Here is a 25,795-nt window from a genome sequence, read left to right as displayed (position 1 = left end):
TGTAAGGGAAAAAACTCTGAAAAAGAATACACACACACACACAAAACTGAATCACTGTCATGTATACCTGAAATTAACACGATATTGTAAATCAACTATACTTCAATTAAAAAAGGTTGGGGTTTCGCTTAGGGAATTCAAAGCGTTGCATTTTATAAATTACCCCCGCCTCAATTCTACCTTATGGGAAGAGAATTTTAGAATTATTTGTCTCCTTTTATTTTCCTTTCTTCCTCTTTAAGTGGTAATATAATTTTAGCTTCTTCCTGACCCTGCAGAAGATTGATAGCCTTTTTCATTAACTAGATATCATATGACAGTAATTGTAATATAGCAACTACTTTGAGAGATTTATATCTAAAAACCCAATTTAATACCTCAATAAAGCTGTTTAAAAAACCGCAATTAAAAATTCCACTAGGTATAGCAGTGTTGAACCTTGACCGTACCAGAATATTGATACCATGCTGTTTGCTGAATAGTATTTAAAATTAGGGGTGTTTAATTGGAAAAGTCAAAACTCATTTAACGTGCTTTATGGCACAGACATCATTATATTGAAGTTACAGGGTCTCTCAGGGACTGAGAGGACGCTTCTCTGTATAATAGAGTATTTGCCTCTATCTGTATTGAAATCTCAGCTGTTTGGAACATGACTAAGTACTGTCAAGGGCAAAATAGAGTTCAAAGCCAAAAGACTAGATAACATGAAATAAATCACTAAAGTTCATACTTTTCTCCTAAAAGAGCCTTTCATATATTCCCTTAGGGTCTATTAACAGTTATTTCATGACACTGTTGACAAGCTTAGCTGTGTGACTTCCCAGTGAGTTTAGAAGGTGGAGAAGAGGAGCTGGTAGGGACAGGCTTGCTGATACCTGTAAGAAATAACCATAAGCATGAGGTCTATTCCAGGGTATTCAGCAATCTTAAGAAATTTAGCAGGAGGGCGAGCCACCTTCTAAGCATCAGTAGCCCCCTGCCCCCCAAAGTATACTTACTGTGTGACAGAATATAGTAGTATATTTCCTCAACTCTAGGATATATATGTATATGTTTTTACAACTTACTGTTTCTGAAATCAGATATGTGTTAAAAATGGGATGTATATTTAATGTGGTAGTAGTAATTTTTTTCCCTGGGGAAAAAAATCATTGATGTGTTTTATATTTATAGTCAGTGGCATCTTATCATAGAGGACACAGGGTAACTGATGTCCATAATGAGAGAACTTCTATCAAGGAAGTTCTGTTGCTCTGGGCCTTCCCTTTAAAAAGATGATGTTTAGAAACCTTTCCCATTAGAGTTGTTCTGAAGGAGGAAACATGTAAAGTTTGCTTAAATTACTTAGAAAATGCATTTATGTGGAAATTCTTTACCTGAGATAAATCTATAAATGAGCACTGCTATGTGTTTTGATTACATTAAGATGTAGTGATAAGCTTAGTTTCCTGAACTAGGCTTTTGAATTTGAATTTCACTCTTATACATTATGGGTTTATCTTGTAGGTGCCTAAGCCTATGCATCAGCCTGTAGGTTCTTCCTCTACCCTTCCAAAGGATCCAGTATTGAGGAAAGAAAAACTGCAGGATCTGATGACCCAGATTCAAGGAACTTGTAACTTTATGCAAGTATGAGTCATTATTAAGTGAATCTTAAATGATAGTCATGGGGCTACTAGCTTCTGATCTGAAGCATTAAATGAAGTTGTTAAGGGCATAGATTCTGGTGTCCAGAATGAGTACAAATCTTGGTTCTGCCACTTCCTAGCTCTGAGAATTTAGGCAAGTTACTTAACTCTCTTCCTCAGTTTCTTTTTGGAAAAAATGATAATAGTTCCTATTCCTGTTTGTTGTGAGTAATACAATGAATTAAACATGTAAGAAGCTTAAAGTGCTCAAATGATATCGCTGCTGTTGTGTGTAGATAATCATAAGACATTCATTATGACACATGCTAAATTGTGTCATACAGACTCTTACAGAATTTCAGAATAGTGTGGTATTACTGAGGGATGAAGTAGGCAAATAAGAGATTTTTGTGTAGTAAAAAGATTTTGAGCTTTGGAATTAGACCTGCATTTAAATCCACTTCTACCAGTTACCAGTTGTATAATCTGTGGCAAGTTATTTAACCTCCAACCTTCTGCTTATTTGTAAAGTGAGGGAATTGCATACCTCTTCAGATTATTTGATATATAAAAGACCTAAAATGATCACTGTAAGTATATAAAGTTAAGTACTCAAAACGTTGGAAATATTTTTAGGATAACCAGGATAGGCAGATGGGAGAAGAGAATGCCTTCTTGTCATGAAAGTCTCTAAGGGCATGAGTTAGTTTAGTGGTTGAGATAAAATAATTAGACCCTCTCATTGGTTATAATAAAAATGAGGGCTCAGTCTACGCTAGGATTAATGTTTAAGACTTCAAGTCAGGAGTTTTCTTTTCCTAACTTGGCCTTAGAATTACTATTAGAGTTTTAATACTTGACACAATCTTTTTTAAAAAAATTAATTAATTAATTAATTTTTGGCTGCTTTGGGTCTTCGTTGCTGCACATGGGCTTTCTAGTTGTGGCGAGCAGGGGCTACTCTTTGTTGCGGTGCGCAGGCTTCTCATTGCAGTGGCTTCTCTTGTTGTGGAGCATGGGCTCTAGGCACTGAGGCTTCAGTAGTTGCAGCACGTGGGCTCAGTAGTTGTGGCTCACAGACTCTAGAACACAGGCTCAGTAGTTGTGGTGCACGGGCTTAGTTGGTCCGTGGCATGTGGGATCTTCCCAGACCAGGGCTTGAACCCATGTCCCCTGCATTGGCAGGTGGATTCTTAACCACTGTACCACCAGGGAAGTCCTGACACAGTCTTTTTTTTTTTAAGAAATTTATTTTTTTTATTTATTTTTGGCTGTGTTGGGTCTTTGTTGCTGCGCCTGGGCTTTCTCTAGTTGTGGCAAGTGGGGGCTACTCTTTGTTGCGGTGTGTGGGCTTCTCATTGTGGTGGCTTCTCTTGTGGTGGAGCATGGGCTCTAGGCACGTGGGCTTCAGTAGTTGCAGCATGCAGGCTCAGTAGTTGTGGCTCGTGGGCTCTAGAGTGCAGGCTCAGTAGTTGTGGTGCATGGGCTTAGTTGCTCCACGGCATGTGAGATCTTCCCGGACCAGGGCTTGAACCCGTGTAGGCAGATTCCTAATGACTGCGCCACCAGGGAAGCCCCTGACACAGTCTTAAGGTTTGACAGTTACTTTAGATTTCGTTTGTAATTCTCAATTTCTTCTCCTATAAAGACTAAGTTATTAACATCTTGAGATAGTTATTAGCTAGATTCCTATAGCTAATAAGCAGTTGACAACATCATAAATAATTTAATGGTAATAGCTTTACCAACAAATGATAATCTTTGTTTTCACTCATTATTTAAACTCTTGTCTTTAGGAATCTATTCTGGATTTTGACAAACCTCCAAGTGCAATTCCATCATCACAGCCGCCTTCAGCTACTCCAGGTAGCCCAGTAGGTATGTCCTCATTCTTAAGACTTGTTAGACCTACAGCTGTTTTTCCAATTACTTCTTTTGCATATAATTTTACTCTAGATTATCTTAAGGTTAAACTATGTCCGTGTGTTAATTTTTTCTAAATGTGTACATATGTTATCAGAGTTACATACGGGTAAATTACCGTGAGGATGTTAGTGTACTTAACTGACCTGTTTGCATTTTAGAGAAGGTCTCCAGATCGGTGAATGGAAGTACACAATGTTACTTGTCTTTGCCACTTTTTATATTCTTCTTGGAGTGTATTCTGACTAGAACCTGCTTGACTTCTTTCAACTCTGTATGTCTAGTGTGGAGGCTTTTGGATCCTAACTATGAGTGAAATTACATCAGTGGTATTTAGTGCACAGGTTAACACAGTAACTAATGATGCAGACCGGATCTGAATCTGGTCTGATGCTTCAGACTTTAGGCTTTTTGTTCTACACTAGTTTATCTCAGAGGTGGAATGACATAATCAAAGCCATAGTTCAGCTGCAGTGAGCAGTAGACACCAACCACAAGACTGGTCCAGTAATTCCTGGGTAGGGTAAGGAGAAGGAAGAGAGAGTAATTAACAAAAGTGATAGACATTAGTAAGAAGAAACCACACTGACACTGTGTAATTGAAAAGTATATTTAATTTACATGATCAAAGAGAAAAAAAAAACTGAAGAGCCAGATGACCCCTGCACTTGTAACTTAAAGTGTATCAGCTAATTACTGCTCATGATAGCTCAGGTTTTATCATCCAGATTACAATTACCAGTTTTTTAAAAGTCATAGTTCTTTTCTTTTGGAAGCCTTGAAATACTGCTTTTGTCCATTGATGGAACTAGTATCCTTTTCTTCTGTAATCCTCTCTGACTCTTTTTTAGAGCTCTACTACAGTAGAAAGGACTTGAGAGCTAGTTCTTCCAGATACTGCTTTGTTTTATAAAGTATAAACTTTAGTTTCCACCCAGTTGGTATGCATAAACTTTTCTCCTCCCTCAGTTCACTGTTGATTTCACTCTCTGCAGCATCTACAGAACAAAATCTATCCAATCAAAGTGATTTTCTTCAAGAGCCATTACAGGTAACTTTACCAGACTGATCTTTCATTTACTCTTCTTTGCTATTCAGGGAGGAAACTCTTGCTTTGGCAAGAATGATCAGACTCGCTGATTCTAATATACCTAATGAAATTATTGAAAATGTTCTAAGGATATCTAGTATTTTAGATTAAGTACAGCTGGTTCTCAAAAGATTCCCTAATAAACATGGGGAAGTCATCTATTATAATAGAGAAGGTTAGCTGATGTTAGTAAGGAAAGAGTAAGCCTGAAGAATTCGGAGGTACTTTGGGAATCTTACTTTGCTGTTGAGCTACCTAAGTCACTTAGTATATTGGCAGAGTAAAGGGTATAAAGAAAGAAACTAATTTTGCTTAACTCATGGTTAGCCAGTCCTACCTGCACACATATATCTAACATTCTGATGAACTGATTTTCACAGAACACACTTAGAGTTATAAAGGGACCAGATCATTGAGATCTGTAAATGCCACATTGCATTTCCATCAATAGTAAGTTCAAGATTTGCTAGTTTTCTGGTCATTACTTAAAAAAAATTTTTTTTTCTCAGGATCCTTCTGAAAACCTGACGGCAGTTTTCTAGACAGCAACTGCTTTGACAGTCGGTTAAATATTTTGATCAGGTGGTTCAGCAGTTGCCTTGCCTTCCAAAACCTTACAAGTAAATACCATTTGTTTACAGTGGTTTATATTTAGTTTAAGATGTGGCTCGGTTTTCAAGATGTGTTTGTTAAGCAGGGTCCCTCACCCCAGTCACTGCTTTAACTGAAGAATTCCATGTTATCTGGTCTAGCTATTAGGTTCTATATGAGGCTTTCAAGTGACAAGTTAAGATTTTTTTTGATAAACCAATAGTCTGGTAGTTCTCAGGGCATGCCTGTGGGATGGCTGCATCAGAATCACTTGGTCACTTTAATAAAAGTACATACAGTTGACCCTTGAACAGTATGCATTTGAACTGCTCGGGTCCACTTATACGTGGGTTTTTTCCACTAAATACGTAGAGTACTACGCTTCACGAATTTGCGTGTCATCCTTGAGCAGGGGCCATGCTAATCTTCTCTGAATCGTTCCAATTTTAGTATATGTGCTGCCGAAGCGAGCACTAAATACATAGAGTACTACGGATCTGAGGTTGGTTTAATCCGAGGTTGCGGAACCACGGGCATGAAGGGTCAACTATGGGACCTGAGCATCTGCGAATTTTGGTATCCATAGCGTGTCTTGGAACCAATTCCCTGTGGATACTGAGGGATGACTGTATTGTTAGATACCATGTTAGACCTATAGGGTCAGAATTTCCAGGGGTGTCGTCTAGTCATCTGTATTTTTAATCTGCTCCCTGGGTGAATCTGCACATCCATTTTTTGGAACCACTGGCCTCAAACATCGTGCTTACTCAGCAGTACTTAAAACGAACTCCAGCCGGTCTTAAAGAGCAATAATTTGGAAGCAAGAACTGCCGTAACTTCTAAATAAATACTAATGTAAAGAATGTTTCTTTATCTTTTTTGTTAAGTTAACATTTTAACTAAAATAATATTCAGAGTCTTTTAAAGCTTAACTATCAAGTGGGCCAAGTTGCCTTTACTTAGTATCTTTGAATTTTTCTTTGGCAATAGAGTTAGTAATGTCCCCACAATAGCCAGTCTCACTTATTTTGGGTGGTTGTCTCATTGTTTTAATGAGAGGACCAGAAGAAAGGCCTACTTTTAGAAACACTACCATTTTATAATAATTCTAATAGTTTGGTCAGATCTAAATTATACCTATTTATTTGGTATATTAAATGCTCTAAAGGATTTCAAAATTTTCTCCATAAGACCTTTTAAAGGTCTTCCATTAGACTTTTTAAAACTTGGTCCCCATCTCCTTATCAAGAAGTGGTATATCATGATGAACCCTTCTAGAAGGTCACTGAAACATAACTGCTCTGATATTTGGTTACCATTAATTAGTTTCCATTTAACCCATATTATTACTTGGGCTTCTGAGAACCACATTGAAACATTTAGATAAAAGGAGTGGATTCACCGACACTTCAGACCTTGCCATTGCTAGAATTTTATGTATCTCTGTTATATTCTAGTACCTGTTGTGCCATAGAATTCCTTCCTAGCTACTCTCTTAGTTTTTAATTGGTTACAGTTGTCACAGCATTAGTTCCTACTGTGCTTTCTCCCAATTAGTATTTTATACATATTAGTTTTATTTTTCTTAAATATTGGTGCTGTTGTGATTTATGTAGAGCTTATCCTTTCTATTTACACTTCTGCCGACTTCTTTAAGACACTGAGAGCATGTAGAGTAAAAGCATAGTTGTAATGATCCCTGGCAGGCCTGTGCCTAGAGCGTTAATGTACCCTGGGCTCCTCTCCCACGGAACTGCTATTGAGAGCCTGATAGAAAATCTGACCCCAGGTTTCCAGGGCCGAGAATCTTGATAAATGAGGATGGGATTAGATGTGTAGCTCTGGTGACTAGGCCTGGAAAGGCAACGTAGCTGACTGCTTGGGTTAGAATCTCAGCTCTTCCGCTTAATTTTAGTGTGACCTTGGGTAAATTACTTAACTTTCTTTGCTTCTGCCTGATTATGAATAAAATGGGAATAGTTGTACCTATTGCACAGGGTTATTGTTAGGATTAAATATATTAATATGTGTTAAAAGTGTTTAGCATACCATTTGGCACTAGTGATTGCTCAACGAGAGTAATGTGTTAGGAAGCCCAGGGCCCAAGAAATATAAAGTGAACAAAATGTGCCTTTTACAATGTTTTATATCTTCCTGTATTTAGGCTGCTTCTTCTCCAGTTACTTGTAGCTCAAATGCTTGCTTGGTTACTACCGATCAGGCCTCTTCGGGATCTGAAACAGAGTTTATGACCTCAGAGACTCCTGAGGTAATAAGAGACCAATTGTCTTAATTTCTTTTCTGTCTTAAAGAATAGCAGAACCAGCTTATTGTATGAATTACAGGCATAATCAGGTTAATGATTTAACATTTATACCTTACTAATGTTTGCTTTCTATAGATGTTGTAGTCCTGGAACTTATACAGGTAACTTTAACTTTATTGTGACCTTACCTTATAAATGGACTTAATAGTGTATTGCCTTTTCAGATACAATAAATATGTCCAAATTGCTAGTGTCAAAAAAAATGAAAATTTCTAGGTAAGGGTAAGGTTAGTTCAAGTTTCTCACTATATTCATATTGAAGCACTCCTTAGGAGAAAAATCTTTTTATCCATGTAACAGAAGACTCAATAACTTTATAGTTTTAATATTAGCACTGACTCAATTGGAATGAGTTACATTCTCTTTTTGCCTAATTTTGTCAAAGCATTTTGACAGTATTACGTTTTTCCTCTTGATTGTCAAGTGAAAGTTTTCGCTGTGTTTGAGCAAATCCTTGAGATAGATACAGCAGGATAGGATGATTTTTTGGATTAATTTAGCAATTCTTAGGTTTTATTATTATTTTTTAGTTAACTATTATATGAGAATTTGTGTTCATTGTATAAGAAAATAAAGGTAAGCATTAGATTTTATGGTGTTGACTTGGTCTAAATTGAAATTACTTGGTTCCTTATTTTAAGGTGAGGAAGTGTTTGCCACCTAGTGAGTCACAGCTGTCTGCTTCATAATCTCATTGGTACTGGTGTTTTCATATCTTTTAAAGCATTTGGCTTTATAATCTATTATATTAAGGACTTGCTTATTCCCATTAGTTAAGAGTTACTTAGATTAGCTCAGGTTTGGTTTTCTATTTTTAGGCAGCTGACTTGAGGAATCCACTAATAAGACTTTAAAATAGAGAAAAATTAACACTGACTAAGTAACTAACCCAAGGTTTTTCTTAAGCCTAATTCTTCTGTATAAATTTGGAATAATACTAGATTCTGAACTGGAAAATACCATTACAGGGTTTGAAAAGGACTAGGTACTCATAAAAAGTTCAGCCCCTCGTCTGTTAGACTGATTAATAGTAAGATTCTCACTTAGTCAGCAAGCTGTGCAAAAGCAAATGCTCGTGTGCATCCTCAGCAATTGAGATTTGAAATTGTAAGCAAAAGCTATTCTTCTGGATTCCTGTGTCCAAATGTCGTCCTGTAGGACTTGCTGACTTATGCCAGTCTGGGGTTTAGTGTTAACTGTTTATTGTATGGCAGGTGATTGGCTGATACTGCATTTCTCCTCCCTAGGCAGCAGTTCCCCCAAGCAAGAAACCGTCTTCACTAGCTTCTCCAAATCCTCCCATGTCAAAGGGCTCTGAACAGGGCTTCCAGTCACCTCCAGCAAGTAGTAGTTCAGTAACCATTAACACAGCACCCTTTCAAGCCATGCAGACAGTGAGTATGAAACGTGAATGATGATTGCAGTTCATTATTCCTGTTAAAGAGCTATTGTTTCTCTTACATTAGGTACTATGTGAAAAAATTTGCCATTTCTATTACTCTTTTTTGGGCTGGTAGAATTTGCATTTGTCCAATGGAAATATTGTTTTTGTGGGAAGAGTATTAAATCCAAAGCCTCAATAATTTTGAATGGAAATTTTATCAGGGCATTTTCCCCTCTGAAAATTAGTGGCAGGCAAAGCTGAGGACCCATATTAAATGAATGAAATGTGAGTGAGAAACATAATTTTCTGTAAATAGCTTAATAATACTAACCATTACTAATATCACAGTAGTAATGTTCCATGGCATCAATAACCTGAAATACAGGACACACACTTGTGTGTTCTATCACTGTTGAAACTTTCATTTGATTTCATCTTCATCTCATCTGGGTTTTGGAGAATTGTTCAGATTTTTATGGTAGTTTGAATTACATATTCCGCTACAAATTGTAGTTTAAAACTTTTTAAGGTGATATTTCAACTAGGTTTGTATGTTTATTCTCTAAACGTAGAATAAGTATAAAACTTTTCTTTAGAAGAAAGCAAAAAGTCTTAGCCGATAAGTACCTTTCCTGATGGTGCTTAATGCCCCACTCCAGGTACTTCCGTGTGATGGTGGTGGGATGGGGTCAGTGGAGTGGCAAGCAGGCACAATGCAGGGAGATGGTCTGGCGAATTCACACCCCTGAATTCACTAATCTTATTACTTCCTGCTTGGCCACCTAGCACAGCTTTGTGTCCTTGCTTTCTCTCTATCCCTGTCAATCCATCCTACACAGTATTGCCACATTGGTTTTACTAACTTTTTCTTATTCCTAATTAAAAGCAAATATTGGTCCATTATAGAATGAAATTGAAAGTCCTTTGCCTGACACTCAGTAACTTTTGAAGTCTGGTATAACTTGCCAGACTAGTCCCCTGGGCTTGCCTTGTACACTCTTTGTCACAATACCTTTTGTGTGTGTGTGTGTGTGTGTTTTAAGATTTTTAATTTTAATTTGAAATGAAATACAATTATTCATTCAACAAATTGGAAAATATTAAAACAATTGACATTATCTAGAGTGGGGAAAGAAATCAGAAAGTTTTATACACTGCTGATGTGACAGTAAATCATCACAACCTTTTAGGAAAGGCATTTCCTGTTAAAATTTTTTAAAAAGGGGGCATAAAGCCGTGACAGAAGTTTCACCTTGAGGAATCCATACTACAGGAACAAAGGGATTAGTAGCTAAGGATATGCTTCAGTAGCTGAAGATATGTTGTATATAGCGGCACTAGAAGGCAATCGCAACAAAACCAATCTGAATTGGAGACCATCTGAACGTCTGTCAACTGGGAAATTATTGACTAAATTATGGTATTTCCAATTCTATGGCTCATTCATTCACTCACCGTATATATTTTTCGAGGCAGGCATTGTTTTACTGTATGCCAGGCATTGTTCTAGATACTGGGGGTAAGGAAATGAATAATACAGATTTGTCCCCTTTACCATGAAGCTTACATTCTAGTGTGTGTGTGTGTGTGTGTGTAGCAAGGGAGAGACAAAAATGATAAATGATAATAACAACAACAGCAACAATAAAACAAGTCAGTTAACCTTTAGAATAATTGCCTGTTTCTAGAGGCAGGTACCTTGGGTTTTTCAGTGAAAAAATTACATCCAGATTTGTATTCTGCTTTGAAATCTTTGTTTCCTGATAAGTTGCTCCTGGTGTGTCTTCTCATTGTATCTTGGAAATTTTTAATAGCACTTATCCTACTTTATTTTTATGTTTTTTAAGTGAAACTTCAGACTTTATCTGGATTTCCCTAGTTTTTCCACCAGTGTTCTTTTTCTTTTCCAGGATCCCATGCAGGATGCCACACTGCATCACAATACCTTTTTGCTCATGCCAATCTGTCTTCTCTACCTGTTTGGATTCTATCCAGTACAAACTGGTTCTTATTTGTTTGCTTACTCATTTATTCAATAAACAGGTAGTTATGAAGCCAGGCACTGTTCTTAGGGGTTGTAACAATGGAGAATAGACAGGTCTTTGTGCTTAAGAAGCTTATACTTTATTATGGAGGTGGGAGGGCTAGAGAGAAGAATATTCGTATATATATTATATCAGATGCTATGTGTTGTGAGGAAAAATGGAGCAGGATAAGAGGGCTAGAGAGTAGCAGAAGTGCTATATTATAGATGATGACCAGAGTCTGGACAGATCATTGCCTGCTACATGGTAGAAATCAGTAAATGGCAGATTTTTTCATTTGTTTTCAATTTCTGAAAAAGTACCCTTTTCCCCTATATAGCTTTCATTCTCAGTAAGCATTATTATAATGTAATAGCAGGAGAGTTAATTTTTGTACTTGGTTTAACTTCTGTCAGAAATCAAATAGAGGGGCCTCCCTGGTGGCACAGTGGTTGAGAATCTGCCTGCCAATGCAGGGGACACGGGTTCGAGCCCTGGTCTGGGAAGATCCCACATGCCGCGGAGCAACTAGGCCCGTGTGCCACAACTACTGAGCCTGCGCATCTGGAGCTTGTGCTCCGCAACAAGAGAGGCCGCGACATTGAGAGGCCTGTGCACCGCGATGAAGAGTGGCCCCCGCTCGTCGCAACTAGAGAAAGCCCTCGCACAGAAACGAAGACCCAACACAGCCAAAAATAAAAATAAATAAATCAATTAAAAAAAAATCAAATAGAAATTCGGTTTTTTTACTACGGTAAAATATGCATAAACATAAAGTTTACTGTTTTAACCGTATTTAAATGTATAATTCAATGGCATTAAGTACATCCACAGTGTTGTACAGCCATCACCACTATCTATTTCCAGAACTTTTTCATCATCCCCTCCCCCTTCCTAGCCCCTGGTAACTTCTATTCTACTTTGTCTCTATGAATTTACCTATTCTTAGGTACCTCATATAAGTGGAATCACGGTGTTTGTCCTTTTGTATCTGGCTTATTTCAGTTAGCATAGAATTTTCAAGGTTCATCCATGTTGTAGCATAGATCAGAATTTCATTCTTTTTTATGGTGAAATAACATTCCATTGTATGTATGTACCACATTCTGTTTATCCATTCATCTGCTGATGGACACTTGGGTTGTTTCCATCTTTTGGCTATTATGAATAATGCCATGAACATTGGTGTACAAATATTTGAGTCTCTGCTTTCAGTTCTTTTGGTTATATGCCTAGAAGTGGAATTGCTGGATCCTATTCTGCTTGGTAATTCTACTTGGTAAATGGGAATTCTGCATTTAGCTTTTTGAAGAACCGCTGTACTATTTTCTGCAGTGGCTGCACCATTTTACGTTCCCACCAGCACTGCACGAGGGTGGCAACAGTACCACACCCTCAGCAATACTTAGATTTTCTGGGTTTTTTTTTTTTTTTTTTTAAGAGCCATCCTAATGGGTATGAAGTGGAATCTCATTGTGGTTTTGATTTATATTTGTCTAATGACTAATGATGTTGGGCATCTTTTCATGTGCTTATTGGCCATTTATCTTCTTTGAAGAAATGTCTATTCAAGTCCTTTGCCCATCAAATAGAAGTTTTTGAATGTTGCAGAGTTTTGCTGAATGTCACCTTTAATCGTTTTCTGTAAAACTTCACAAATGACTCAGTGTACCCTGTCTTTTAAGGTATTTAATGTTAATGCACCTCTGCCTCCACGTAAAGAACAAGAAATAAAAGAATCCCCTTATTCACCTGGCTACAATCAAAGTTTTACTACAGCAAGTACACAGACACCACCCCAGTGCCAGCTGCCAGCTATACACGTAGAACAGACTGTCCTTTCTCAAGAGACTGGTAAGATCTTTGTGTATCATATTTTGAAGACTTAGATGAGAGCTAATTAAATGGAAAGCAAGTCTGTAGTGACACTTGAGAGGTTCTTTCTTGACTAGTAAGCCTTATCTCTTCACATGTTCAAGTATTGAGAAACACTTAATGCTTTTTCGTCTCTTTAGTTAAGTTCACTTATTACTTTTAACTTTTGTAGAGGTAGAACTTAGATGGTTGATTTAACCTTGAAGTAGGCTTTTATTTTTAAATCTGATTGCTTTAATTACCATCAACAGTGGTAGAGGTGCATAAGGCACTATCCAGCTGCTTTTATGAAGGTTTTGAAACCATTCTGTTAACTCCATGTTAGCACAGACAGGTGGCTATCTGGCCTTTTTTCTTCCCTCTTGTAATAAAGCATTGATTAATGTGAAGATATAATTTAGTATGCTTATTCTACTCTTTGCTTAGAGATGGGAGACCCTTTTGATTGTTCATGCTATTCTAATACGTACATGAAAGAATAGCAACTTTGTAGTTATTTCCCAATTTAAGAAGCACTTGTAGATTTTTAGTGTTGGTATTTCAGGCCCCTATTGGGTTCTCTAAAACTTAAGGTGGGAGCAAACGAATTGCTTGGTTAATCACAAGAGGTAGTAAATGTAAATCCCTGGACCTAGCCACAAATGACCTCATTCTGTTCTCACCTGCACGGTGAAAACATAGGGCAGGTGATTTACATAAAGGATACTTTTTGTCATATGCCTTTTCAATTACAGTATTAATAAGAGTTCATTTTCTTTTACTCCTCGATCTGGCATATTTAGCCTGTTTTTTTCCTTTAATTGTGGTAAAATATACGTAACATAAAATTCATCATTTTAACCATTTTTAAGTGTACAGGCTTTATGGCATTAAGTACATCCAGGTTGTTGTGCAGCCATCACCACCATTCACCTCTAGGAATTTTTCATCTTCCCCATTTAACACTAACTCCCCATTTCCCTTTCCCTGTAATCCCTGGCAACCAGCATTCTACTCTATGAATTTGACTGTTCTAAATACGTAACTTGTATAAGTGGAATCATACAGTATTTGTCCTTTTGTAACACCATAATGTCTTCAAGGTTCATCCATGTTGTATTGTAGAATGTGTCAGAATTTTCTTCCTTTCTAAGGCTGAATAATATTTTATTACTTAAACATATATACAGAGAGAGATATCTGTGTCTCTCTCTATATATACACATACATATCTATAGCATCTGTTTTTTTAAAAAAGGGAGAAAGTTGTATTAAAGGTTTTGATATACACTGACTTCTAAGTATAAAGAATATTAAACTTTTATTACCATTTAACTCTTGGACTCTAAAACTGTTTCCTTAAGCAGCAAGTTATCCTGATGGAACTATTCAAGTAAGCAATGGTAGCCTTGCCTTTTACCCAGCACAGACGAATGTATTTCCCAGACCCTCTCAACCATTTGTCAATAGCCGGGGATCTGTTAGAGGATGTACTCGTGGTGGGAGATTACTAACCAATTCGTATCGGTCCCCTGGTGGTTATAAAGGTATGCTCTGAATAAAATTTGTATGTTTACTTGACTCAAACTGTTTTTACTTTACCTTGTTCCTTTTTGTGGTTTCCATTTATAATGTAGTAGAGAATTCCCTATTTCTGCAAAATATGGTATTTCTAATATGTCTATTGTCTATAACAGAGGAACTCTTTGAATGAAAAACAGATCGATCCTGTGACTTACTGAAGTGAAAGGTTGAGCATTTTGGTTTTTTCCAGGGATGAATTTTGGTTTTCATATTTGAATAATTTCTTTCTTCTGTTAATTGACTTGGCTGGCTCAAAACACGTCATATTTAAGACAGTGCCCATTTCCTAGTTATCAGAGTATACCACAGATGAAAACTTTGAGACAATAATAGTGATACGCTTTTAAGTTAGATATGGTTCCAAGTATTCTAGTCACTGCTGGTATTAGCAGAAGTACTCTAGACCAAGGCCTTAACCACCATCCTTTCCCAACCCCACCTGCATCCCAGCAATAGTAAATTTCTACAGTTGGCTTGTTTGAAGTCTGTGATATTTTTATAAATGTGTGTTTTATTGTGGAAACAGTATTATGGAGTTTGCTTAAAGAAGGCATAAATCTAACGATGGCTTTATAGGATCAATTTAACTTTCTAAGTGGTATAGAACAGACTATTTAAAAGTTTAGTGTAATTTTGCCCATAATTTTATGTAAGTTGTTTATTTATTAGGTTTTGATACCTATAGAGGACCTCCTTCAATTTCCAATGGAAATTATAGCCAGCTACAGTTCCAAGCTAGAGAGTATCCTGGAACACCTTATTCCCAAAGGGTAAGAATAATTGTTATAACTGAACAATAGTACAATTGATGTGAAGCTGGTGACTAAACTATAGCAGAGTCGTAATTTGTTTTGTAAAGACGCTCTTGTAACTGTGGAGAGTGGATCTGGAAGCTTTTCTAATAACCCAAGTAGGGTACATGACAACTGCCTGTTACATGGAACTTAGGAGGTCTTAAGGACTTTATTAAGTTTTCATTAACTCATTTATTCCACCATCCTATAAGAGAAACTGGGGTTCAGAAACAAGTAACTTATCTAAGGTCACTCAGCAAGTAAATGATAGAACTAAGATTAGATGCAAGTTTCTTAACTCCAGAGCCCATGGTCTTTGCTATATTGCCTTCAGTTTAACTTTTTTAGATATCAGGTATAGGAAAGTCCTTTTTTGTAAGTTTGATTTTTTTGGTTTATTCTTGATTGACTAGTTCAGCAGATTTTCTTTACTATATATGATAAAAGACTGATAGGAGGATGGTAGACATTCCACTTGAACAGCCCTTGGAAACTCCCTGTCATTGGTCGTATATGGATACGAATTTATACTACATTAGCATTTTCAGTTTTGAAGTTTTACAAGCCTTTAAGTGTGTATGTGGTGTTTTACTGAGTTCTGTTGTTAACATACGAAGGAGCTTACGGTTACGTGAGGTAAGATAGACGTCTATACAGAGGCAATATTGAAGAACACACCTTGGAGAACACACCAGGTCACCTAAATGACTTGGGTTTGACCCCTGATCTCACCAGTTTCCTCTTTGTGTGACCTTGGGCATGTTAGTAAACTTTCTGAGCTTCAGTTCCTTATCTGTTAGGTGAAGACTCATCTGTTTGAGTTCCTTATCTTACTCTGAAGTGTTGATTACTCTATGAGAGATTCTGAGGATTAGATGAAGCCATATACATACATAAGTGCTTTGCATATATCAAGGATATATGCATATATACATAAGTGCTTTGCATATATCAGGGATGCAAATATAACTTATTACTTGATTGTCACATACTGTGTGTGCAGGGAAAACTTTGATTAATGCGGTCTTTCAGTAATGGAGCTATCTGTTCTTAATACCAGTATTCTAGTATTTTTGTGTGCTGCTTTAAACTTCTTCCTGAGGAAACATAAGATATCAGTGATAGCAGTGCTATTGGGAAGAGGATTAGGAGTTTGGGGTAGGAAAATTAATTATTATTTTTACTGTATACATTCTTGTTCTGTTTAAATTTTTATTACATGTTTTGATATTAATCTGATTACACCATTAATTATTCTTTTCATGACTTGCATGGGGGCTGACTTTCACCATACTTGGGAGTCAGTTTGAAATGTTGCCTCTTGAACATTTTTTCTTAAAGATTCCAGGCAATAATATGTTCATGTATTATAATTCTTATCAATTTCCCTGTCAAAACAAAACAAAACCCTAACATAGTTTGTAATTGTCTTCACACTTTGGTTTATAAATAGAGCAAGACTGAAATTGTCTGTATTTTTGCTTTATCATCTCCTTTTATATTGAGATGAGGCACAGAGGACCAGGACATATTTCTGAATTTCCCTCATTACCTAGCATTGTGTCTTTTACGTAGTGTTCTCTAAATGCTTTCTTGTTTTTGCAAGTATTAACGTATCTAATTTGTCAGGTTAATTAACAGATGAAGCAAATATTGCTACTGTGACTCTTGCTTTGTTTTTCTTGGTGTCATCTGAGCCCCTTTGGTTGCCGGAGAAGGCTAGATCAAGGGCTAGGAGGACTTAGTCTTACAAATTTATCTGCCAATAATAATTACTGTTTTGCATTTTTGGTGCTAAGGTAAATATTATGTGTTCATTTTAGGATAATTTCCAGCAGTGTTACAAGCGAGGAGGAACATCTGGTGGTCCTCGGGCAAATTCGAGAGGTAAGGATAATTTATTGAGGAGTTTATTTACCCAAAACATACCTCTAGATCTTTCTTCATCCTTTGTCAAGTTCTCCCCAAAGTATATTAGCATTTATCTTTTGAGGTTTTCAGTTTGCTTAGATGTTGTACTGAAGATCTTAGGGAGATATTAGACTACTAGAAAGGCTGTGGAAATCATTTGTCAGTTTAAGTGTGTGTGTGTTTTAAATTTGCTTGACACCAGAGCATGATTTACCCTTAGATACATATTCACTATGCTGACTTGATATAGTTTCAGGTGATATTTCAGGATGGTGGTTTTGGAATAATGGGCACTTCTAGATACTCTAGTGCCCCTTAGTACATTGATAGACAAGGAATAAACAACAATTAAGACACAATGACTTGAACAAAAGCAGGATACTTTTAATACTTCTTAAAATGTGAAGGTACTATTAAAAGGTTCAGTGTAACTGAGAAAATCAAGAATTACTGAAGATTAACTTTGTCACAAGAAAAGAGAAGCTTTTCCTTTTAAGAAAGTAGCCACTATTCACATTATCTTTGCCTTCTATCTGAGCAGTGTTTTTGTACAATACTGAAAACATTAAAATTTTATGATACCACATTAACTTAGAAATAAAGAACAAGCATTTATTATGGGGCTTAGTACCATGACAAAATACGTTTGAATGTCTAGTAGGCTAGTAGTTCCAGAAGTTGCTACTTTTATGTAATCTCAGTTTGAGTCCTTCTCCGTTAGATACTTAGTGGATTTATCACTGAGGAATTAAGAACTCAGAATTATGGGAGAAAGGTAAAGTATTAAAGAGTGTTCACACCTGGGTTTTAGACTCTGCTAACCATAACTACTGTTAAGTTATCGAACCTTTGGGGCCTCATTTTTTTAATATTAAAAAAAAAATGAGGCTACTGGACAAAATCATCCAGGTCCTTTCTGGCTTTAGAATAGTAGTAGAAAAGCCTATTTTCAGAGAAATCTAGAAAAGTGTACTGTAGCTATACTTTATTGCTTTTTAAAAAAAATTTACTATAAAATGTATTTTTATCTGTATTTCAGTAGCCGACTAATGTTAAATATTGTGTTCAAAGCTAACTGCTTCATTATGAGAAACTCACTGTTGCTAATAAAACAGCAGGGTGGAGTGATTCTTCTCAGGTGAGCAGCCCAGAAAGAGACAACGAAACCTTTAACAGTGGTGACTCTGGACAAGGAGACTCCCGTAGCATGACCCCTGTGGATGTGCCAGTGACAAACCCAGCAGCCACCATACTGCCAGTACACGTGTATCCCCTGCCTCAGCAGATGCGAGTTGCCTTCTCAGCAGCCAGAACCTCCAATCTTGCCCCCGGAACTTTAGACCAACCTATCGTGTTTGATCTTCTTCTGAACAACTTGGGAGAAACTTTTGATCTTCAGCTTGGTAGATTTAATTGCCCAGTGAATGGCACTTATGTTTTCATTTTTCACATGCTAAAGCTGGCAGTGAATGTGCCACTGTATGTCAACCTCATGAAGAATGAAGAGGTCTTGGTATCCGCCTATGCCAATGATGGTGCTCCAGACCATGAAACTGCTAGCAATCATGCAATTCTTCAGCTCTTCCAGGGAGACCAGATATGGTTACGTTTGCACAGAGGAGCAATTTATGGAAGTAGTTGGAAATATTCTACGTTTTCAGGCTATCTTCTTTACCAAGATTGAAAGTCAGTACAGAATTGACAATAAAAGGATATGGTGTTCTGATTAGTGGGAATAAAGGAAAAGTAGTCCTTGCCCTTCTGACAGATTGGTTTAGGAAAATGTTTTCATTCCTAGAGGAAGGAGGAGGTCCTTACTTTTTTGTTTTCCTCCCCATGGTGAAAAATTTCAAGCTGAATGACAATTAGCACTAATCTGGCACTTTATAAATTGTGATGTAGCCTCGCTAGTCAAGCTGTGAATGTATATTGTTTGCACTTAATCCTTAACTGTATTAACGTTCAGCTTACTAAACTAACTGCCTCAAGTTCAGGCAAGTTATAATGCCTTGTTGTGCCTCAATAAAAAAGTTACATGCACCTTCAGCGTTCTTACTTGATTAAACATTTAGTTAAGAAGTAAAATGTTTAATTTTTAGTGTTCATCACTGGTAACTCTTGAATGGGAATCTATTCATGGGTTCATACTATTATTTTAAAATAAGCCTTTTATATATAACAGCTCCTTTTAGAGTTACTTTTCTCTGTTATTATACATATCATTCATCAAAAGATTTCATCTGCTTTCCACTGGCCAAATCACATATTCTCCTTGAAGCTGTTTTGCAGTAGGGTGTTTTATCCTTTAGTTAGCTATCTTCAAGTACCTACTATATGAATAATAATACAAGATACAGGAGGCGATACATGGGTAATACTACTGGTTCACCATCAGTAAGGCTTATGCTTTCTAGTGGATTCTTAATTTGAGTAGGTAAAATATTCAGTCATCAAAAAGCATAGGTATGTGGTCAGGCAATGCTGTATTTGAGTGCTGATTTTGCCACTTAGTAACTGATCTTGGGCAAGTTATTATACCTCAAAGATTTTTTTAAAGACCATTTCCTGAAATGCAAAATGGGCATGATAGATCAGCCTCAGGGCAGTTGTGAAGTTCAACTAAGAATTTATCTAAAAGACTTTACACAGTGCCTGGCACATAAGCATTTAATAAATGTTAGATGCCGTAATTGTGTTTTTCTCATTCGGAAAACTTTAGGGTGCTGTGTGTGTATATACTGTCTTGTAAGCAGGGTAGCAGGCAATGCCAGAGTTTAGTATCCATTCTAGACATACATCCTCACGTCTCAATTTAAGTTTGTATATGATTCTCACTACAAAGAACTTAATAATATGTTTCTCAATTACTTTAAAGAATAGTAATTCAAAATAAACATTTTGATTGAATATTCCAGAGTTTATTAAGGGTTGGAGAAAGGGCATTCTTAGCCTGCAACCAAGCAAGTCACTTGCTGAGGCAGAAAGTTCTTGTTTTGATCCTCTGCTCACTCTGTGTTGTTAAAAAATCTCAGGAAGATATAAGAGCATTAAATTATTATGGTTAATATTTTTGAGCTAGGTGTGGGTTGAGCAATTAAATCCTTAAACCATGTTTAATTCTGTGGTGTTAAGTGTTAGTACAGTGCTCTCAAGATAGAGGATGTAATGTGATTCACTATTTAACAGAACTTTTTCAATTCATGGTAAGTACTTTGTGAGTTAGGGATATTAGTATTCCAGTTAAATAAGTTCATGGCTTTTATGTCCAGAACACAAAATGAAAAGTGCAGGAAAGCAGAAATATGATTAAATGCTGGAGGGGAAAACTTAATGTTTAAGAACAGTTGTTGATCAAGTTCGAGGCCTTTCTCAGTCTTTTTTAGCCACTGTTTTCTGCTGCATTAGGGTCTTCAGCTTAGTCTTTTGTCCTGCACATGATTGACATTTATTGAAAAAATATTGTGAATGACTCTTTATATTTTTTAAGGTAAGTGTCCAACAAGAAGAGATTCATTAACTAGGGTATCCCCTCATGATAATACTCATGTTTTAGGAGAGTATTTTAAATAAAATACTATTTCTCTAAGTGTAAAGACAATAAACTAGAAAATTATTCTTAGACTTAAAGAATGAATGGACAAGATCTTTCATTCTGAAGCAGTGTAACTTTTTTTTTTTTTTTTTTAAACTTAGGCATTGATAGGCTAAGTAATTTTTTTTTTTTTTTTTTTAGACCAGCGTAGTAAGGTGGCTTTTTTTTTTTTAATTAATCATTTATTTATTTATTTATGGCTGTGTTGGGTCTTCGTTTCTGTGCGAGGGCTTTCTCTAGTTGTGGCAAGTGGGGGCCACTCTTCATCGCGGTGCGCGGGCCTCTCACTATCGCGGCCTCTCCCGTTGCAGAGCATAGGCTTCAGACGCGCAGGCTCAGTAATTGTGGCGCACGGGCCCAGTTGCTCCGCGGCATGTGGGATCTTCCCAGACCAGGGCTCGAACCCGTGTCCCCTGCACCGGCAGGCAGACTCTCAACCACTGCGCCACGAGGGAAGCCCTGAAGCAGTGTAACTTTTGAAGACACAGTTCTTCTGGAAGCTTTTAGTAAAAGTCCAGATGTCTTTACAGAAAGATATACACATGCAGATTTTAGATACCTTTGCAAGAGATGTAATGGGGATCCATAGATAAGTAAAGCACATTTAGGGACCTTGTATAAGGAACTTATATTTTACTGAGAGGATCTTGTTGTAGGTATGACTGAAGTGGAAGGGCATTCCATAAAATTACTATGTATCTCTGAATATATAGATTCTTAGTTGTCTTACTGGAGGTGGAGATAGGGGAGATAAAGTAAGTTTTTCTATTTTCTATAGATAGATTTTCTATAAATTCATCTCTGAGTTTCCTTTCACTTTAAATCTTTTAGTCTTTTGTTAAATGAATTCTCCCTTAAGAATTGTGAGCAACTGACTCTTACCTCCTGTAAAGTTATTTAGTGAGTAAGTGCAGGTATTTAAAGCAGGAAATATTTTTGAGAGGTTTGCTCACTTGCCTCCCATACCAAGTATCTCGTCAACCATTCCATTTTTAAATTGAAACTTTCTAAACTCCATAATAGCTACAATTTTACAGTGCTTTGACATCACCTACTGTGTTTTTATACTTCAGTCTTCCCTGTTTGCAAAGTTTTATTCCTTATCTTTATTGACTGATGTTCTGTTGTGATCCTTGTGATAACTAGGATGATATTTTATGTATTTTACAAGGCATATAAAGTATTTTATATGCCAAATAATTTTTGGCATATAGACGTTAAAGTTTTTCCATATGAATTCCACTCTGCTCCCATGCCAAACACTTTATTTTGATGAAAAAATTTTGAGTTGTCTCTCCAGGTCCTCCACTTGCTAATGTTATCTCAGGGGTATTCTTAATTGTCACTTTAATGATTAGGCTGATATCTTTGTCCTCATTTTTCAGCTTTTGGGCAAGTGTTGACAAACTGATAGGTACAGCTTACTTGCCACCAGTGCAAGACGCTGAATGCCAGATGATAAAATATTGTTACCCATTATCAATATCAAGAGGCCTTAGGCTCACTAATTGTAAGTTTCTTAAGCATTATTCTTTGATTCATTTTATTTCAAGGGCCTTATATGTTGAAATAAATTATTAATTTAGGTGGGTTTTAATTTACCATAAAACCCAAATAGGTGGGTTATCTGATTTGTACCTGGCTCAGGGGCTACAAAGATGAATGTTCAGACGCATCAAGTATATCAGTTTTATCCATTTCATCTGCTGAGAGCAAATCTCTTGAGTTATTTCTCTGATATCTATCACACTTCTGTTTTTTTCTGTTCTCTGTCTGGAAATCTTACTATTCGGAAGCTAAACCTCCTTGGACAAGTTATTTAATCTCATCTTTTCTCTTGTTTCTAAGTTTTCACTTTCTGGAAGATTTCCTTGATTTTGTCTTCTGACCTTTTTACAGAGTTAAATTTCTGCTACGTTTAAAATTTATAAGTACACATCTGTTATCTTGAATGTTCTTACATGTGTATTCCATTCTTGTTTTGTGATTGCATTATTGTCTAATTCTAAGTATAGTTGGTTTTCTTAAAGTTTTCTTCCCTCTGTAGTCTATTTCTGTACTTCGTTTGTCCTAGTCTCATATCTGTATTGTTATATTTGCTCAGAATCTTGTGATTATTTGTTGACTGTTGATATTTAAGAATGTGGCACCTAAAAATGATTGGAAGCTTTGAATGCAGAGGTGGGGCTTGTTGATTTTGGGGTTTGTAGTAGCATGATTTTTGTGGGGAGAACGCCAATATGGAAGTAGGGAGGAGCTTTCTAAGTGGGGCACAAAACCCAGAAGCCGTAAAAGATGGATAAATTTGACACATAGAATTTATTCCCCTAAAACTTGTTAGGGGAAATAATGTTAAAAGACAAATGACTGCCTGCAATGGGAGAAAATCAAGAAAAAGATGGCCCAAAAAAGCCACAGAAGTGAAGAGACTTTTCATATGCACTTGCAAAAAAAAAAAAAAAAAAAAGATCAGTAAGCATATGTAAAATTTTAAAGTGTGTATTTTGGTAAGCATGTGGGAAAAAGGGCACTCATACTGTAGATGGTAATAAAATTGGTACTTTTTGGAGAGAGTATGTGCTTTCTAACCCAGAAATTCCACTGCTAGGAATTTACAAGTAGTTTTGGAATTATGCCAAGGTACATGCATAGAGATATTGTGTATAGCATTAATTATAACAGCAAAAACTGGAGAAACAACCTAGATACCCATCAGTAGGAAATTGGTTAAGTCAGAAGAGAAGAATATAGATCAGTGTGTGCAAAATATCATTTGTGTAAAAATTCCTAAAAGCACATATATGTGATTACTTGAATTATTTTGTTTTCCTGGTAGTATGTACAAAACTTGATAGTGTTGGCTTTAAGGAAAAGGGGTTGTAGTAGGTATTTTTCATTCTGCATATTACTATAGAACTTTAAATGTACATATCACTTTCTGTTAAAAATTTTAAAGATAAAATGGTAGATTGCTATGGTACTTACCCTGCTTTGTCTTTCCTTGGATAGAGCTTGAGGGTCTGCTTTAATTATCATTAAGCCCGGGATAACACATGGAAGAGTTACCGTAAAAACCTTTTCACCTTTCACTAATATTTGCATTTCACTTCATAATTTACAGAGTACTCTCATTTGTGTAATCTTATTTGATCTTCACAATGGTCCTGGTGAGGTAGATACTTTTCTAGGGGCTAAGAAAATTGGGACTCTTGGAGATTGACTTTCTAAGACCACTAGCAGTAGTGCCTGAGCCAGGCTTTGAGTCCAGATACAAGCGCGGCCTTTCTTACCGTATTTGTTGCTCTTCTTTAGTTCTCAGGTGTGGTTCCCTTCACTGTATTTTCCATTGCTGTTTTGCACACTGATGTTTTAGATGTACTACTCAGCTTTACTAGAGCAGAATAGACACCGAACTGGATAAACTGGACCCAGTTAAGGCTGTTACACGTTATCATTTCTTGTATGTCCTGAATTTGAACAGGATGACTCCTTTTCCAATGTGAAATGTGGAAAGCCTGAGGAAATGAAGGAACAGAACATTTTGAGGAAAAAACTGATTTGAAAGTACATATTTCATTTTCAGTCTTAGTTAATACCACTCTCTTTAGCTTCTATGTCTCCCGCCCACTACTACCATTTTAGTTTCTTGGAGATGGAAGTTTCTGGCTTCTGATCAGAAACTTCCTAACCCCCTATTACTTTAACATATATATACTGAATTTTTGTTTTTAAAAAATTCTTCTTTAACTGAGAGGTCTGTCATTCTTTTAGAAAATTCTACTCAGGGCTTTTGGTTACATGTGACAGTTTAAAGGAGATTACCATACCATTGACTTTATTATACTAACAAAATACTGAAGACCTTACATTTATAAGATGTATGTATGTACTCTTGCCTGTTTTTCAGGTGCTATGATGTAGAGCTCTGCCAATATAGGCCCTTTTGAAGTAGAGGCATTTAATCAAAATTAACGTTCTGTATTCACTTACAGATCATTTAAATGGTTTAAGAGATATATTATTAAACTTACAGGTAGAGACATTTGTGCTTTGGCTTTTAACTCCCATTTTGTCTTTACCGTATGGACTAGATTCAAGCCTGCTAACACAGACCAGCAGTTGAGCTGCTGCCAACAGATGGGGAGGACAGCTGTGTGATATTCCATTTAGATGACTGAAATGTTAAATCTCAAAAAAGGCCACAGTGGCAGTGCTTGGAGTGAAAATTGCTTTCTGTAATTTGTGCTGTAATCATGCCAGTTATCCTCTGTGCTGTATTTCTAGGATAATGTCATCCATTTCTATGGTGTCAACTAACCTATATATACAGATGACTCACAGTTCTCTAACTCCATCCCTTTCTCCTTCCTCTAACACCCTGCCATAGCTTCCTCCTTCTCACCTAGCTCTTCTGTGAGAGCCAGAAGTCAGTTTCTGATTGTCACTAGAAATCTCCACTTGTATAACCCATAAGCACTTCTAGTTCAACATGTCCAAAGACAAACTCATCTTCCTTCCAAAATATAGTACTCCTTCCGTTTTCTCATAGGTCATCAAAGCTTGATACTCTAGAATCATTTTTGATTTCCCTTTGTTACTTTGTGTATCAGTCACAAATTTCTGATGCTTCAGCCTGTGAAATGTCTCATATCTGTCCTACCTTCTTTATTCCTACTGTGCATATCCTGTTTCAGACCCCTTATCTCTCTCACATTCATTCATTTATTCACTACTTATTAATTGCTTATTATGTGTCAGGCATAGTGTGAGACTGTCTCACTATGTCTCATTTATCAAAGGTTGAATAAGGTCTCTCCTCTCTCCTTAATAGAATACAATGATAATAGTTAATATTGAGCATGTACCATGGGCAATGTACTTATATCATTTAGTCTTCACAGTAGCTTTTGGAAGCAGATGAGGAAACAGGCACAGAGAGGTAAGCCATATGCAAACCTTGATACTACAACAAGACAATACAGCTCGCTCAAATTCTACCTTAAACAAGGTGAATGTGTTAGTAAATATAGACATCCTCTCATATTGTGCATATTAGTTAAAAAAAAAGGGACTCATAAACAACGAGCCATT

The 25,795-nt window shown here is 36.5% G+C and overlaps 1 protein-coding gene and 1 non-coding gene across 16 annotated transcripts in view; one reads left to right on the top strand and one right to left on the bottom strand.

The window, feature by feature from the left end:
* The window catches only part of CAPRIN2 (caprin family member 2), a 41,224-nt gene extending 22,066 nt beyond the window's left edge, over positions 1 to 19,158 (top strand). For 4 of the 15 annotated variants that reach the window (XM_059935573.1, XM_059935568.1, XM_059935578.1 and 1 more), the window contains 10 exons: positions 1,510 to 1,632; positions 3,428 to 3,509; positions 4,550 to 4,605; positions 7,400 to 7,504; positions 8,809 to 8,955; positions 12,655 to 12,823; positions 14,188 to 14,370; positions 15,077 to 15,177; positions 17,025 to 17,088; positions 18,228 to 19,158. In XM_059935573.1, coding sequence (XP_059791556.1) covers positions 1,510 to 1,632; positions 3,428 to 3,509; positions 4,550 to 4,605; positions 7,400 to 7,504; positions 8,809 to 8,955; positions 12,655 to 12,823; positions 14,188 to 14,370; positions 15,077 to 15,177; positions 17,025 to 17,088; positions 18,228 to 18,796 — 1,599 coding nt within the window. In that variant the 3' untranslated portion in view covers positions 18,797 to 19,158. Of the gene's footprint in view, positions 1 to 1,509; positions 1,633 to 3,427; positions 3,510 to 4,549; positions 4,606 to 7,399; positions 7,505 to 8,808; positions 8,956 to 12,654; positions 12,824 to 14,187; positions 14,371 to 15,076; positions 15,178 to 17,024; positions 17,089 to 18,183 lie in introns of all 15 variants that reach the window. The other 11 variants (XM_059935574.1, XM_059935567.1, XM_059935581.1 and 8 more) reach the window with 11 other exon arrangements.
* Positions 5,598 to 5,709, bottom strand: LOC132373897 (U6 spliceosomal RNA). Its single transcript, XR_009505553.1, has one exon. It is a non-coding gene; the product is annotated as a U6 spliceosomal RNA (small nuclear RNA).
* Positions 19,159 to 25,795: the final 6,637 nt, after the last annotated feature.

Source organism: Balaenoptera ricei, chromosome 10 (assembly GCF_028023285.1).
Source record: "Balaenoptera ricei isolate mBalRic1 chromosome 10, mBalRic1.hap2, whole genome shotgun sequence".
NCBI lineage: Eukaryota > Metazoa > Chordata > Mammalia > Artiodactyla > Balaenopteridae > Balaenoptera > Balaenoptera ricei.
The sequence above is the reverse complement of the archived record's forward strand: the minus strand, read 5'-3'. Positions and strand labels throughout refer to the sequence as shown.